Source organism: Ipomoea triloba, chromosome 9, assembly GCF_003576645.1.
Source record: "Ipomoea triloba cultivar NCNSP0323 chromosome 9, ASM357664v1".
Lineage (NCBI taxonomy): Eukaryota > Viridiplantae > Streptophyta > Magnoliopsida > Solanales > Convolvulaceae > Ipomoea > Ipomoea triloba.
Window position 1 is genome coordinate 30,534,463 of NC_044924.1, and position 17,290 is coordinate 30,551,752.

Here is a 17,290-nt window from a genome sequence, read left to right on the forward strand (position 1 = left end):
AGCCCTTACAAACTGAAGGTTAACGGAAGGACCATTGTTGGAACAAATTCAATAGTCAAGTATCTTTTTCGTCCAAATTAAAAGAGGATGACCAATTTTAGAAAATCAACATAGTCGGGAGACCATTGCTGGAATTAACTCTTACTTCATTACTATGCATTAGTTTTTCATCGTTTTGTCACTATTCATTTTTACATTGTTAGTTATTTTAATAAATACTAAAAAATCAAAATGTTAATAGTAAGAGTAGAACATATAACATTTATGTTATAATTTAAAACTATAACAACTCTACTATAACCACTTTTATTTAATGTTTCTTTAATTTTATTTAATTAAGCATTTGGACAAAATTAAAATATTCTGCTATATTCTCATTTAATTTTTGTTAATATACATTTTATTTATTTAATTCAACATTTTCAAACAATAGTAACAATAGAATTGTAGTACGAATAAGAATTGTATTACCATATTTTTATAATATTACGCAAACTTTAATCAATCATTATTGTGTGGACAATACTATCAAATAATGTACATTCACTATAAAAATATTTTACTTTTAGTATATTAAAAATATACATTGTATTCAAGCGATGTACATTATTTGTATTCTGAATGTACCTTATATTGTATAATGTACATTCAGTACACAAATAATGTACATTTAGGGGGTGTTTGGCAAACGGCTGATAGCTGGTTGGTTTAGCTAGTAGTTGATGGTTGATTGCGTTAACTGGTTTGACCAGCTGGTTGTATTAACTGGTTATAAAAAACTATTTGGTAAATTAGTTGTTTACTAGTAGCTGATAGAATGTAAAATGACATTTAAGGGTATGAGTGTATTGTATTATTTCAACCTTTAAATATAACAAGATTTCAAATGATACACACCGCCCATTTAAAAGTAAATCTCATTGATTTCAAAGGATAAAATAGTCAATATACTCATTGTTCCCAACCAGCTGATACAAAAAGCTACATTCATTAGCTTTTCAATTTTCAGCTTATTGACCCAATAAGCCATTTACCAAACACTTCAAAATAGCTTATTGATTGGTCAAACAGCTAAACTTGGTCAAATAAGCTAAAATTTAGCTTATAAGCCAATAACCAAACACCCCCTTAGTATATTAAAAATGTACTTTTTGTTATGGTCCACACAACACTGTGGACCATGGTCCAAACAATAATTTGCCCCATATAATATAAGAATGTTTTAAACGAGATGTTAAAATGGAAGATTTTGTTTTTATTAATTAATAGTATAGATAGATATAAAATTTATAAAAAATTTACATTTTTCACTTTCCATTAAAAGTAGATTTTGTGTTCAAGATTTATTATTTTTTAAACTTACAAAATGCAAAATTATTTTAAATCTAATTGTGTTTTCATATATAATAATAGAAATATACATGTTAATAGTGAATAATAATAATAATAATAATAACAATAACCATAAACAACAATATCGAGTTGTAATGAGATGGGATAAATAAAGAGTTAATTTGATTTTTGTTCCTAAATTTATATGTGGCAGTTTAATTTTAGCTCTTTTTTTCAAAACATTTACTTTGAAAATAGTTTAACTGTCGTTAAATATAAAAGCATTTTGATCTTCAATTATTGAATTTTTCAAATATATATAGCGGATCAACCTACTATGTATAAATAAAATAAAAATTGAATGTCCTTGTATTTAAGAGCATTTTAACAATTTTGTTAACGGATGATCAAAAATAATTATGTCACAATAATATTAGGACCAAATGAGAATATTCTGATAAAGAGAACTAAAGGTAGATTGTCACATATAAATTTAGAACCAAAAATTAAATTAACTAAGTTAAATTTTGATAGTGGTAGATAAAGTAAACGACATTACTGACAACTGATAAAACTGCGATTATTATTATTTAAAAAAATATCTTTAAAAACCGCATGAATCCAGTCAGAGAATAAGCAGGAGGAACATTATGCTTAAGTGACAAAATTAACAATGCAAGTTACCACACTCCAAATTTGGATAACTTGACTCTTCTGGCAAAACTCCATTCTTGGCCAAATATTCCCAAAGGCAGGAATCCATAAAACTTCAAGAGGAAAACTTGAGACAGTTATCACAAGGACTGGGACCATTTCTGCAGGAACTACGGTTAATCAACTCTCCAAAGTGTCCGACCAATGCACATCTACGGCATTCGTCCTGCAAGGTTGTACGAGTCAGAAAGCTCAGTATGAGAAAATGTGCGCTTTCAGAAACCCAAAAAAAAAAAAAAAAAAGGAAAAGATGAAAACTCGAATGTAAACGAGATTAGTTGATTTATGAGAGGAATAGGATAAAGGCACCTTTAGTTCACAGTACTTCTGCATTTTCCGAGCTTGATCCATGGCCAACTTCAAGCTTTGCTTTTTGTATCCTTGTCCGCTTCTTAACATGCACACCACTCGACTGAAATCCTTCTTCTGATATAAAACAACACATGTGGCAGGGAGGTTATCTCTCCCAGCCCTTCCTGCTTCCTGATAATAACTTTCTATTGATTTGGACATTGTATTGTGAACAACGAACCGCTGGAATATATAAAATTAAACTATTATGTCGCATATCAGAAGAAAATAACATCTTACTATCAGAACATTATAGGTACTAGAAAACATAAAATCTAGTTTCATTTTAGTTGCTGTTAGAATGGTGCTAATCAATCATATGCATGCATGTAACAACACAGAATATTATAGTATGTAGAGAATCAGAATGGAGGGACTCACAACATCAGGTTTATCTATTCCCATCCCAAAAGCAATAGTGGCACACACAACATCAATTTCTCCAGAGTGCCACCTCCTTTGAGCTGTAACCCTCTGACGTGCTGACATTCCAGCATGATAATATGTTGTTTTAATCTTATATTTGTCATTCAAAAATTTTGAGACATCCACACACTCGCTTTTTGAAAGACAGTAAACAATTCCAGAAAGATTCTTGAATCTATTGACCAATAGTTCTCCAAGCTGCTTGAGTGGCTCCTTGCTCTTTGCAATCACCTCATATTTTAAATTTGATCTATCAAAACTTGTCTCAAGGACAAGAGCATGGGGAATATTTAAGGCACTCAAGACATCCTGCAGAAATTAATCATCAGTAAAAGTTCAAGAGATCCTGTCATCAATAAAATTCATAACGAATTTGTGTCCTTACTTCACGCACTGTGCGGGTTGCTGTAGCAGTTAATGCCATCACTGGAACACTTGGGAAGTTCCGCTTGAGGCAACCTAAAACTCTATAATCTGGCCGGAAATCATGTCCCCATTGGCTGAAAAAACAGAGCAAAGAAAACAAGGTTGATCAAACCGGTCCAATAAAGCTAATGAGAGTAGTCAATGCCTGTTTACTTCCTGAAGATATTCTTACTATAGTTCTTCAAGTATTAGATTTTGGGAATTGTGCGGTTATAGTTAAATTGAAACCTGGGATGAAATACAAGACTATCCAAACAATTGAATAGAGAAAAGCATTCATATGAACAGAAAAGATGAAATAGAATTTGAGTGAAATTGAAAACAGTTTTTCAATTAATTTACACAAACTCATAAATGCTCAAATGATTTAAAACAAAAATATCAGCCTGCCGCACTTTTGCACAACTGCACATTGCAAAGTATCGTTCTAGTTTCTTGATTTTCTCAGTACCAAGAGCATTCTAATAAATTGTCCCTCATCTCATTTCAGTTGAATTATATGTGCTCACTACAAGATTTTTACGGAAGTGTTGAAAAGTATTGTTTTAGTCTCTCGGTAATACCAAGTGCATTCAAATGATTTATCACTCATTTCATTCAACTTGAATTATATAAGCCACTATAATATATATATTTAGTAGAATAAACTACAAGGGGGCATACCTTACACAATGGGCTTCATCAACAACAAACCCAGCTAATTGCCCCTGTAATTTGTGTACAATAAAAAAAAAAAAATTTAAATGATGAAAACATCATAGTGGGTTCTGGATTTGACAAGAGTATCAAATTCAAATTTCACATTCATCAATGGACAATGAATTTAACAATTACCTTTCTATGGAGAGAACTTAGCACCTCTTGAAATGTTAAGTTTCCTGCTATCCTCTCAGGAGTTACATACAGGAGTTTACATGAGGGTTTATCTTTCCTGGAATTTTTTTAATTAAAAAATCAGAGTTAAAAGTTAAACAGCTTATATTCTGTCCAATTAATATCAAGACTTGAAAGAACTATGGAAAGACACTTTATAAGAAGCAATGTCAACTACAATGCCACACCAGGGAGCTGCACCCAAACATTTATAGAAAGTTCAAAGTCAGTTTTACACCTAAAAAGCAATGAACAAATTTATAGAACTGTCATGAGGTGAGTACTTCAACAATATTTCTTCACACTTGCTGGCTACACAAGCATCTGAAAGATGATTCACAAGGTGAATCAATGTGACAAGAAAGAAGAAAAAATGGAGTTACTTGCTGAGAAGTTTGGGCTGATAGAATGCCCACTACTATTAGCTCCGAGTGTACTCACTTAGTCTCAGTCTCTGAGATAAGGTGGAAATAGTTCTAGGAAAGGAAATGAGTTCTGTGGAAATTTTGTGCACAAAAATATGGAGTAATTGATTATCCACTTAGCAATACTGATAATGTGTACAGTTCTTTCCTCCTTTTTTTCTCCTTTGTCACCATTCTTTTTTCATTTTTTTTACGAAAACCATTTCCCAAGTTTCTAGTGGAAATTGCAATAAATAAATAAATAAGTAGAAACAATGGCACTGAAGATCACATAAATTTTAAAACATAGTGCATTTTCATTTCAAACCAGCATCTTGGCCAAACATTTCTGTCAGCTTGTTTTTCTCTACCATACCAATCTGGTACTCCCATATTCTGCCCTTGCTTTAAGTCTTCACAAATAAGTTTCTTAATTTTAAGTTTTTAATGTAACTAATTGCATGGAAACCTCAGAAATATGCATTCAATTTTAAAGGAAATTTGAAGCGTCTTAAAATTAGTTTAGGCAGGTTTGGGGAGGGGGAAAGGAGTATCTAAACCTTGCCTTAATTCTTGCAATACAGCAGCCGATTGTGAAGAACTTTGCTGAGAATTCAAAAAGGTTGCTGGTATTCCAAACTTTTGAGTTAATGTGATTATCTGGTCTTGAATGAGAGACAGTAATGGTGACACTACAACTGTAACACCAGGTTGCAGAATTGCAGGAAGCTGCACAGTAGGGAAAAAAAAAACCATAAGACTCAACTGATACTAACACCAAACAAGACTTTGACAAAATGGTACATTAAATAGACTCAACAATTCTGTTCTAATTGTAGACTGTTCAATGATATTATTGTTTGATATAACAACATTTGGAAAGTTAAAATAGCATGCATTTGCAACTTTTGAGGGCTAGAGTTAAAAAAACATCAAGGCAGATGATACTTTTTCCCAGTTCATCTACTAATTTAAAAACCATGACAAACAAATAAAATAAAATAAAATCAACTGTACAATAAAGAAATGATACCTGGTAGCACAGACTTTTACCACCTCCAGTTGGCATAAGAACAAAGCAATCACGCTTTTGCAGAGAAGCTTGACAAGCTTGATGTTGCAAAGGTCTGAAACTTTGGTTTCCAAATACCACCACATTTGCCAACTCAATGTCATCCAACCGCTGCAGCTCTTCATATGTTAGAGTTACATCTTCACTCTTTGATGCCCAGGAGGGCCTCATTTTACTGGATAGAGATGAAATTGAACTTTGAGTCACTGTGCTTGCACATTCCTTCCAAAACAGGCACAAAAGAGTAGGAATGCTTCAATATGCATGAAACAGTTTATTTAAGACCTAACAGGTGTTATATAGATGATCTACAAAGTCATGTCTAGCACAACTTGTGGATAAACAATCAACTGAAATACTGAACCAAGTGCAGTATTATCACAACACAGAATGCAGGTAACCATATTATAAAGGACAATATTGGATTTTTTACAAACAGCAAGTAAAAAAGCTACTACCGTAGATCGTGGAGGATGTCTATGTGAACTTGAAGCGACACCTTCATCACTCCTATCACGGCCAAATGCAGAGGATGAAGGCCGGGCATTCATGCCAAATGCAGGAGTAAGTGGGGTATTGCTCTTGCTAGGTTTTTCAAAATCCATATCTTCACTGTCACTGGAAGAAACCAACAGAACCGGATTCATTCTCCCTTTACCCTCTGGTGAATCCTCTAAAATGTAGCAAGGCGTATTTCCATCATTTTCAGCTTCATAATTCTTATCCAATATATCGGCCAAAGTCCCACAAGCCTCCAATTCAACGGCTTGCTCCCAATCCTCCGTGTCCTCAAGTGAATCGGCCAACGCCGTAAGAAAATCGTCGCCGAAGTGTTCCACGGTTATGAATTCCTTTCCATCCTCACCTTCACAAACAGAGATTTATATACTTAAAAGATGTATATATTAAATTAAACCCTTCTCAAATTGAAAAAAATAAATAAATAAAGATAATTCTTTGAAAAGCAAGGAGGTTTAACTTCTATTCAAGCTATACACTCTAGGGTTTACCGTAGAGTTGAATTAGGCCATCCAAGCACTTTCTGGCGGAGTCTTCATCGAATCCGAACTCAAGAGCTAAGCTGATCAGCCTTGCTTTCTCCACCTCCATATCCGGGCCCTCATGGGGTTCGGGTTCCGGTACCGGATCGTTGATTTCGGCTTTCCGGGTCCGTCTACGCGGTGGCTGACGCCGAGCATTTTCCCGCGCTTTCATTTTCTTCGCTCCCCCGCCAAAAATCCACTTTGCATGAAATCATGAAAGAGAACTTTATGGAACAACTGCTTCAACGTCAACGACGTCGTTTCTTTTATGGGCCGTAGGCCACATTGGGATAATTGGGCCGTGGCTTTTATTGCTTTCTACCTCAATCTCTCCGGCCATATCTGGCTTACTGATTATAGATCATAGTTCACGCTTCACAATTCACATACGGCGTAAATCATGAATAAAATGTATATTTTTAATTTTTAATATATACTAAATAAATGTATATTATTTGTGTATTGAATGTATATTATTTGAAGTAAATTATTTAGATATTGAAAGTATATTATTTTATATATTATTGAATAATGTGCCTTCAATACTCAACAGGTAAAACATCATTTGCCATTTAAAATTAAATTCTTTTTATAACTATAGGCAGTCACAAATTTTTCTACTACGAGCAACATTGCTTCAACGACCGGCAACTATTGCTGGTCGTCTTCCAATGGAGAAGGTGACCATTTCCAATGGAGAAGGCGACAGTGGTCCCCTTTTTTGCTATAGATCGCAACTATATTCCAATGAAGAAGGTGACACCAGTCACCTTCTTCGTTGTAGAGGGTGACCACTTTGTTGCCTTACAATGAAGTCATCACCTCATCCTTTGTAGAAAGTGGCTTTTGGTTGCCTTTCAATGGAGAATGTGACATCCGTCGTCTTCTCTTTTGGAGAAAGTGATCATTTAGTTGTTTTTGGCAATAAACTATTGATTTAATGGTGACGACGACGGTAAGCCGTGGTCAATGGTGATAATTTTATAAGTTACCTATAAATATGAATTTTTTGACTCCTTTTGCTAAATTTGAGTGCTTAATTGCATTTTTTTTAAAAGAGTAATTCTACATGTACTCTCATTATATACAATCATTTTTTACTCCTTATGATATGTATTCTTGATTGTTTAATACAAGAGCGTTATAATTTGTACCTGTTAGTAAAAGTTGGGAATAGATTTTTGTAGTTCAAGTAGTATTTTTATTTTAAAAGTTTGAGAACTTAATTGCACTTCCGTATAAAATTCAATTGAGAAATGCACAAGAAATGCATATTTTATTTTATTTTTTTTGAAAGTAAATGATCAGATTACATTAAATCAGTCTAGAACATAAGAAGCTCGGAGGTTCTCTCGCACCATACAAAATGAGCCGTCCATGCACCATCCACTTTTGCTAGGGAGTGGACGATTATCACATCTGTAAACATAGCGGATCTCATAATCACTAATAGAGTCTAAGAGAAGCCTACAATCATAAATAACTAAGCCGGTATAAGATTGATCACTGCTAGAGTTAAGTATAAACTATTGCAAAGAATTAAACAACCTAACTCTACTCTACTTTGGTTAGGCCACAGACTTTGATCCATGTGATTATCTTCTTCATGCCTTCCGTCTCGCCTAACAACCTGCCTACCCCACTGCATAAAATCCTCATCCTCCTGCAGTGAAAACGAGAGCTGAGTTCTTCATCTCCCTCTGATCTCCACACAAAGGACAATCTGGTGGTAATATCTACCCTCCTGCTCCATAGATTAATGGTTGTAGGCAGAACGCCTACCAAGGCTCTCCACATCAAGTTTCCGATTGAAATCATCAGTTGTGGGGACTTCATGTAGCCGTCTATACCCATTTGAACCGTGTAATTACCCCTTATATTACCATGTCAGAACCAAATACCCTTCATTGATACTTGATAGGTGTGTCACTATGTTTTGTAGTAGTGCGTGTCCACTTATGGGATTGATGATTAATCAAACCAGTCACCATCATGTCCCTTTGCTCAAAAGTTGGGATTGTTTGGATAGTTGGGGTTCCATTGTCTAATAGCCATGGCGCATCCCAAACTCTAGTAGTAGCTCCGTTTCTAAGGGGTGTATTCAATCATAACTTTTATAGACTTTTAATTAAAGAATTTTATCAACTTTAAAAGTTTGGCAGTATTTAATTTAGACTTTTAACGACTCTTTAAAAGTCTACCGGTATTGAATCCAAACTTTTTAAAACTCTTTAAAAGTATGTTGGTATTCGATTCAGACTTTTATAGAGTATTTAAAAGTCTACTTGTATTCAAAATGTTATTAACTTTCATAGACTTTGTCAAAATAGGATTTCGGAAGACTTTTTATTCATTAATATAAATAGATGAAATCCAACCTCCAACCCCAAACTTTTCAAGATTCTCTACAAACTTTTTTTTTCTCTATTTAAACTAGACAATTTTTCATTAATTGTACAATACGTCCCAAACTTTGTTACGAAAAATTATTTGTTAATATTGACTGCAATTTTTTTTTTGAGAGAGGGATTGCTACGAATAGCAAAAAATAAAAATAAAAAAAAAATAAAAATAAAAATAATTGATGTGCGAACAGCAGCAGCTTGCTGATGTGCTGTTCGCAGCATTAATTTGCTGCCGCAACCAGCAGCAAGTTGCTGCTGGTTGCAAAATTTAGTAAAAAATCATATTTTAAAATTTTATTTAATTAATATAATTTTAAATAATTTTATATTTATTAAATATTAATATATGTATTTATATAAGAAAATAAAAATATATTCAATGCATTCAAAAATATACTAATTAAAATTTTATTTAATTTAAAAATATTTTTGTAGTTGCTATTGGTTGTATTTTTTTTTTTACAATGCGCTAATTTATTTATGATCTATAGAAATATTTTTTGTAAGAAAATTATAAATAATATATTAATAGAAGTTATGGAATGTTTGTAAGGGTGTATTCAATTTAGAGTTTTAATGACTTTTGTAGAAGTTTTAATATGAAAAAGTTTTTAAAAGTTTATAAATGTTTGTTGTACGGATATTTATAAACTTTTATAAAGTTGATGAAAGTTTAAAAGATTTTAGGAATATTTATAAGAACTCTACAATAGTCAATTAAAATCCATCACTTTAAAACTCTTTGAAAATCTTTAAAAGTCTTGATTGAATACACCCCGTAATTCTGTATCTACAACCACTCTTGATAAGATTCTAGGCAGCCAAGATGTTTCTCCAAACATAGCTTGGAGATGAGCCTAGACCTGCATTAATGTACGAGCCTATGAGGTATAATGAAACAAATTCAAGCTGTGTATGCAAGAAAAATGTAGGAAAATTTGATAGTAAAAAACAAAAATTGGCTTCAGGGCGGAGAGGAATGTAAAAATTGTTTGGGGAACATGAAGCGGAGACAAAGAATGTATGTAATTCCTCATCGGGAGACGAGATACCCCTCTCCATCCCGTCCCGTCATAATTATTATAATTTAAAATTATATAATTAAAAATAATCTATATATCATGGTTGGAGTAGGTGAGTGGTAGAGTAGCATCTAACGCCTAAGCGGCTAACTAAAAAAAAATAGTGCATTTTTGTAGGTTTATATTATATTATATTATATATATATAAATCCAAACTTCCAAAATTTTTTTGGACAGTACATTTTGTCCCATGTTACCCAATGAATCCCTCCAAATGTATCTTCTATTATTAATTGCACTTTGGTATGAACTACCATTTCCCCTGTTAAAAATGTATCTTTTATTAATATCCACAAGAAATTTTTGCCCTGGCTAGCTGCAGCCTGCACTCATTGCTTCTCCTCAGACCAAATCTCTCTGCCCGGCGGTCATCTCGTTCCAACAACCGGCGACCATCTGCTACATCGCATTCTACCTCATACATTTGTGTAAATAAATACTCTTTTCTTCCTTCTCGCCTCTTTTACCAATTTATCCAATCCCCCCATTGGAATCAGCGGCATTCTATCCCAATCTCCGCATCAACGCCACAGTTCCGCCTCTAAACCCTCGCAAGTCGCAACACAGGTAATGCCTTGTTTTTTGTTTTTTGTTTTTTTTTTCTTAAAATTTATTTTGTGTAATTTTTGCTTGATTTGTGTAACTTTTAATGTTATTTTACTGTGGAGCTGTTTGCTAGTATTTGTGTTTGACTTTTGCTTGAACATTAATCCCATCTTGCTGTTATTACAATTGATTTGTCCTTTTTTTCTTCTGATTTGCTCAAATCTACTGTTTACGGTCGAGCTGTCTACCAGTATTTGTACTGGACTTGTGCTTGAAAATTAATTCCACTTTGCTGCTATAAAATTGATTTGTCCTTATTTTTTTCTTCTGATTTACTCAATCTGATTACTGTTTGCTGTCGTTGTCTGCCAGTAATTGTGCTTGAAATGTAATTCCATTTTGCTGCTATGAAAATTCATTTGTCATTTTTTTTCCTTCTTTGAATACAATTGAAATATTTAGCTTGAGATCTATTTTTTGGTACCGATAGTTTTCTCTTACTGTTTCTGTGTTCATTGATTATTGTTAGTGAAAATGTATTTCTTCCCACTAAGAATTGTGAATTGGTAGTGAAAATGTCTAACCAGTGAATACATTCTCATAATATGAGAATACATTTCAACCAATCAATTCTCATTTCAAGCTTGGTAATAAGAGGATAGGGCAATACATTCTCACATTCTGTGGTCATTGATTAAGAAATATGATATCAATTAGAAAATAACAATATATTCACTATGAAATTTCTCAAAATTAATTTGTGAGATTTATTTATAATATATTAATTTCTAATTGTAATTATAAATTGCGAATTGACCAGCTAGAGTAGAGGCGAGCACGAAATCAAAAAATCAAAGCTCGGTTGATCTTGTGCTTAGATTATTTGAATCAAGCCAAGCTTCTAGCATGGACTACTCCGGCTTGATTACACCCCTAGTCTTAACTAGAAAGTGAATCTTCATAATGTATTTACTTGATCTTCACATTTCTAGTATGATGCCATATGCCATTATCTTAACTAGAAAGTGAATTTTCATTAACATATTTACTTGATCTTCACATTTTCCAGCTTAACTGCATCTAGTATGCTGCCGTACGCTACCATACAAGAGGCAGAAGCCGCCCTGGGCCGACCCCTCACGGGCGCGGAGACAATCTGGTTCAACTACTCAGCCACCAAATCTGACTACTTCCTCTACTGCCACAATATCCTCTTCCTCTTCCTCATCTTCTCCTTTGTCCCTCTCTACTACTACTTCCTTGAATTTTTCCTGAAGAACTATATCCGCTCCTACAAGCTTCAACCAAAAGTCAATCTCACTCTCGCTGAATCCTTCCGCTGCTACAAATCAGTCATGCGCATGTTCATTCTCGTCGTCGGCCCTCTCCAACTCGTATCGTATCCCTCTATCAAAGTAGTATTTCCACTTATATTTGTTTTAATTCAGCTTCTAGGAAATATATAATTGATAATCTTATAGAGTATGCTATTTAATTGTGTTCTTGACTTTTTTGGGAATGTAGATGATTGGCGTAAGGACAAGTTTGCCCTTGCCGTCAATATGGGAAATTGTGGCCCAATTGATGGTGTATTTCTTAGTAGAGGACTATACCAACTATTGGATTCACAGGTTTATGCATTGCAAATGGGGGTATGAGAAGATTCACAAGGTTCACCATGAGTACGCAGCTCCAATAGGATTTGCAGCACCATATGCACACTGGGCGGAGATTTTGATCCTTGGGATCCCGTCTTTTCTAGGGCCTGCCATGGTCCCAGGTCACATTATTACATTCTGGTTGTGGATTGGGCTGAGACAGATTGAAGCCATCGAGACACACAGTGGGTATGTATGCATCTTCTCTCGTTTTCTTTGCTTTGACAATTGACACAATACTAGCATTGCTGAAAAATTCTCCCTTTGTTGTTTTTTTTTTTGTTGAGTTTTAGCTTGATTGAGTTGCTAATTATTTCTTTCTATTGGTAGTTTGACCAAATCATCCTCAAACAGTGACATTTATTTTCCCTTTCTTTGCACTGTTTGCTTTTATCAATTTGGATTTATGTAAGTAAAGTGAAATGGTATGGATGGGATCTTCCCTAGTGAAACAACTTTGTTTTCCAAATCAAGAGAAGGATTAAAAGGTTTCTTTTGCAGAGTGGGGAATTGATTGAAATAGGAAGAAAACTAGAGTTATGGACAAAAATAGAAAATATTTGATTTTTTGACAAATCTAGGGAAAAAAACTTTTGGGAAATGCGTTTTTGGTGTTCTGCACCATAAAAACTTTTTAGTGTTATTTTATTTTATTATTATTATTATTATTATTTTTTTTTTTTTTTTTAACTTATACACCAAACGCATTTCTGAAATGCATTTGGGATATATTCACGTATACCACAAACGCAAATCGGAAATGCGCGTGGTGTATGTTTATGCGTCAAACACCTTTTCGAAATGTGTTTGACAATTTTTATTTATTTTTAGCCAAACGCATTTCCCAAATTCGTTTGGTCAAAAATAAATTAAAAAAATAAAATTCAAACCCACATGGGTCATGCCATTTGACTGACCCATGTGGGTCGATCAATCTACTGGAATGACAGACCACATGGGTGGACGTGCGGGATTGACTGACCTCAATCTGTAAGCAGCTACTGTACATTTGCTACAACCCTATTCTTGATGGGACTTACATCAGCTGGAATGCCACCGCCACAAACGGCCCCATGTTTGCCAAAGTGGTGCCTTCAATACACTGTGCCATGATTTATGCTTTTGATTGTGCATTTGAAATATCCTTCTCTTCTTTCATTGCTCCTACTACTGGCATCCTTGTTGAGAAAACATACGGGCATGATGCCAAATCTGTTCATCTTAATGGTTCTCCTCGAGAGGCTTATGCACTTTCAAGAGGCCTTTTCGCAATGATGTATAGTAGCCATGTCCACCCATGTGGTCAGTCGGTCCGGCAGATTGACTGACCCATATGAATATATGAATATATTATAATGAAAGATTACAATAGGTTGTATCCTATGTACCTCTATATATACTAAACTACATACCAAATCTATCATAATAGGAATAGGAAACTAAGTCCACCCTACTAGGAGTTTCCTAATATTCAATAAAGTTTTCCTAATATTGAACATATTTCAGTCAATTTCCCTGTGAAAGGTGGCACAATGGGTCTACAAATACCTAAACATATCCTTGAAATAGTTTGAAAAGTAACTTCTGGATTATGATAGTTGCATGCTATTTGATGTGTACATATAGCCATATTGAATGCACCATGCTGTGTCCTTTTTTTTAATTTTATTTCTAATATAATAAAATTTTGCACTATTTATTATTTCATGCAATGTTTTGAATTGATATTGAATTATAATGTAATTTACCCAATAACAAATTTGGACTCAATGGCACAGTAGAGGAGCAACAATTTGGATACTTAGCATTTTGATTACCTAATTATCTTATCTTCCTAATTTTTATTTTAACATGTTGCATACATAATTGGCAATGAGACAACCAAGGGAGAGACACATCTAAGTAGGGGAATTTCACTTTTAAAAGAAGAATTTATGCCTGGCATTTTAAAAATATATCACATAGTTGATTGATTGTTGATTATCCATCTCAACAACAAAGAAGAATATGAGTTGTGACTTTTGCTGTAGAATGTGTTCTTAAACAGAACTTAGGGTGTGTTTGGTAACCCGGAAAATGATTTCCGGAAATCATTTTCCGGGCTTTTGGTGTTTGGCAACATCCGGAAAATGTGGTCAACGGAAAACATTTTCCGTTGACCACGGAAAATGAGCTTATTTTACCGGAAATGGACTTCCAGATCTGGAAGTCATTTTCTGGAAACGGAAAATGGCTTCATTCGATTTTTTTTGTTAAAAAAAAATTATTTCTAATTTCTAATAAATATTATTAGTTTATATATTTTTATATTTTAAATAAAATAATAAAAAAATATAATTATACATTTCTACTCATTTTCTGGAATCATTTTCCTGCTTTCCAAACACACCCTTAATGGAAAATGAGGGTGCATGTAGTCAATCTAAGCTGGTGGGCAATGATTGAGTTGTGTCGAGTTCACCTAACTTGGTAAATAAGTTCATCTTTTGCTTAATAAGCAACTTAGATTAAATGATTAATCCAACATACAAAATACTCCGTAATTGACTGCTTTGGTAGTTTGGTTATCTATGTAAGAGTTGTGACTGCAAACTTTAAGCAGTTTAATGTTGCAATGTTATGAATAAATCATGTGAGAACATCTGGTTAATCATTGCACTCATTTGGGCCATTTTGGTGCTTTTGTGTCGTCATTATGTTTAAACTATGGGGGTATTAAGGTATTTGGCTTGAGTGCTTGACCTTAAGAATTGGATTAACAAAAATTAAGGAATGGAAACGATAGGGAATTTTAACAAAAGCTACATTGGCTCCTATTAAAATAGGAATAAGAATCAATTGCCTTTTTTTTTTTTGTCATATTTTCTTTCTTCAGATTTACTTCATACATCAATTGCCAATATTGACTCAGGTATGACCTTCCTTGGACTCCCACAAAATATATTCCTTTTTATGGTGGTCCAGATCACCATGACTACCATCATTATGTTGGTGGCCTAAGTCACAGCAATTTTGCTTCAGTATTCACCTATTGTGATTACATCTATGGAACTGACAAGGTGTGTATGTAAAATTATAAATAATCTATATTGGATCAATTCTCAACAGCGATTTATATAGGCCTTAAGACCAAACATTTTCTTACATTTTTTTTGGCCTTAATCTCGCAGGGCTACCGCTATCAAAAGAAAGTCCTTCAGCAGGTATCTTTTTGCCTTGTTTTATTTTTATTTCATTGACAAAGACCATGTAGTCCATGAGTTTTCAGATAGACTATTTTGCTCTCAAGTGATACTCCTTTGAGACCGTCTCACAGATCCTTATCCGTGAGACAGGTCGGTCAAGATGGAAATGTAATACTTATACAGAAAAATGTAATACTAAAAGTATTACATTTTTCTTCAAAAGCATTACACTTTCCCTTATAAGTAAGGAACACTTTATTCCTGATTAGTATTACATTTTTATCTTAACTTGACCTATTTCACCGAGGTCTCACACAAGTTTTTGTCTTTGCTTTCATCTTATTCAAATTGCTTTACAGTTAATAGTGTTGATAGGTTGATTCTAGGGTTTATTTTTCAACTGATTAACTGTTTGCTATTTGTATTCTTTTGATTCATTAATCATTTGTGTTCTGTTCCAGTTACGAGAAGCCTCTAAAATCAACAGTGAACAAAATGAATTTTCACACAAGGCAGGGGAAGATATTAAAGTTGACTAGATCTGGAGCTTCAATTACAACCTTCTTATTTCTTTACTAGTGAAGTTGTGGAAGCATGAAGTCAGCCGAGTGCTTTGTTTTTAGTGTCTCATAGATTTGGAAGTTGTAGTAGTACTGGCTGGAGGGCATGGATTTGTTTTAAAAAGTGGTCTTGTGTGGACCTAGGGGAGAATTTTATGTATTAGTGATAAAGTAAAAGTGGTCATTTGACAATTGACAGTTTAATTGTGAATTATGATAATGAAATTTCAAACAAGTTTTTTACCTGTTGGCTGAGTTAGTGTATTTGAAATGTCACGTCAGGCTGAAGAAAAACTTGACAGGCTTCTCCCTCTTCCACCTTTCTCTTCACCCGACTGGAAATATATGAGTTGGAGAGTGGCGAAGACGAGGATGAACATGAACATGCGCGGGCCATCACTGATTTGTGGCAGTGGAAGGAATGGGAGAGGGTAATGGTTGACTTTTGGTTGAATCTTGTAGGAGTGGATGTGGTTCTTCAGGAAAAATTTGAGGAAAAGGCAGTAGAGAGAGGGATTATGTAGAAGATTAGGAAGAGGATATTATGGCGGTAGAGGAAGTATTCAATGCTAGCTTAGTACTGTGTCAATTGTCAACTTGTCGAAGCAAAAAAATAAAATAAAATAAATTCATTTTTTTAATAATTAGGGATTGTGCATTTTTTTATCCAAGAGAGGGGGACATCCGACTATGCCCTAACTGGTACTATGGCCAGCCCCCGTGCGTAGGGATTCGTTTTTGAAATCTCACGCCAAGTTAATCCTCCAAGTCTTAAGCTCTCAACCCATTTGGGGATTGTGCATTTTTAATTCACTATTAAAATTTTTGTCATATTTTAGTCACTCTTTAAGGATTGGATACTTTTCATCTTGTGTCACATTTTTGTCTATTGACGGTCAAAATGAAAGACTTTTATGTCATTTCATTATTCTCACCTTTTTTTTGGGGGGAGGGGGGGGGTGGGGGGCAAAGACAATAATGGAACCAAAAACAAAACAATTGACAAAAATTTGGCATTTTTAAAATTAAAAAAAAATTGGGAAAAACTCATTTTTCAAATGTGTTCCTTGTCAGACTGGGTCAAACACAAACACAAATGAGACTTGTATCTTGAGATACACAAATGAGGCTTGTGTATCTCAAGAAACGCAAGTCCCAGTTGCGTTGTTGTTGTTGTTGTTTTTTTTTTTTTTTTTTTTTTTTTTCTTTTTCT

General features: G+C 33.9%; 2 protein-coding genes across 2 annotated transcripts; one reads left to right on the forward strand and one right to left on the reverse strand.

Annotated features, from left to right (window-relative positions):
- Positions 1–1,898: 1,898 nt before the first annotated feature.
- Positions 1,899–6,822, reverse strand: LOC116030398 (ATP-dependent DNA helicase Q-like 1). Its single transcript, XM_031272636.1, has 10 exons — positions 6,609–6,822; positions 6,057–6,463; positions 5,560–5,820; positions 5,092–5,255; positions 4,084–4,180; positions 3,913–3,956; positions 3,209–3,323; positions 2,779–3,132; positions 2,356–2,580; positions 1,899–2,212 (listed from the first exon to the last, which is right to left on the reverse strand). Exons 1-10 carry the CDS (start codon positions 6,811–6,813, stop codon positions 2,102–2,104), a joined length of 1,983 nt encoding a protein of 660 aa, XP_031128496.1. The 5' UTR covers positions 6,814–6,822; the 3' UTR covers positions 1,899–2,101.
- A 3,560-nt stretch (positions 6,823–10,382) lies between these two features.
- On the forward strand, positions 10,383–16,322 carry LOC116030447 (methylsterol monooxygenase 1-1-like). Its single transcript, XM_031272696.1, has 6 exons — positions 10,383–10,695; positions 11,744–12,089; positions 12,199–12,521; positions 15,244–15,391; positions 15,503–15,535; positions 15,979–16,322. The coding sequence occupies exons 2-6, from the start codon at positions 11,760–11,762 to the stop codon at positions 16,054–16,056; spliced, it is 912 nt and encodes a 303-aa protein (XP_031128556.1). The 5' UTR covers positions 10,383–10,695; positions 11,744–11,759; the 3' UTR covers positions 16,057–16,322.
- Positions 16,323–17,290: the final 968 nt, after the last annotated feature.

Bases quoted from the DNA above. Each gene is read 5' to 3' on its own strand.
- LOC116030447 (XM_031272696.1), top strand. From the start codon at position 11,760: ATGCTGCCGTACGCTACCATACAAGAGGCAGAAGCCGCCCTGGGCCGA. The intron at 12,090-12,198 runs GTAGTATTTCCA...TTGGGAATGTAG, and splicing joins TATCGTATCCCTCTATCAAA to ATGATTGGCGTAAGGACAAG. The intron at 15,392-15,502 runs GTGTGTATGTAA...TTAATCTCGCAG, and splicing joins ACATCTATGGAACTGACAAG to GGCTACCGCTATCAAAAGAA.
- LOC116030398 (XM_031272636.1), bottom strand. From the start codon at position 6,813: ATGAAAGCGCGGGAAAATGCTCGGCGTCAGCCACCGCGTAGACGGACC. The intron at 5,821-6,056 runs GTAGTAGCTTTT...CTGTTTTGGAAG, and splicing joins GACATCCTCCACGATCTACG to GAATGTGCAAGCACAGTGAC. The intron at 3,324-3,912 runs GTATGCCCCCTT...CTGTTTTTTCAG, and splicing joins GATGAAGCCCATTGTGTAAG to CCAATGGGGACATGATTTCC.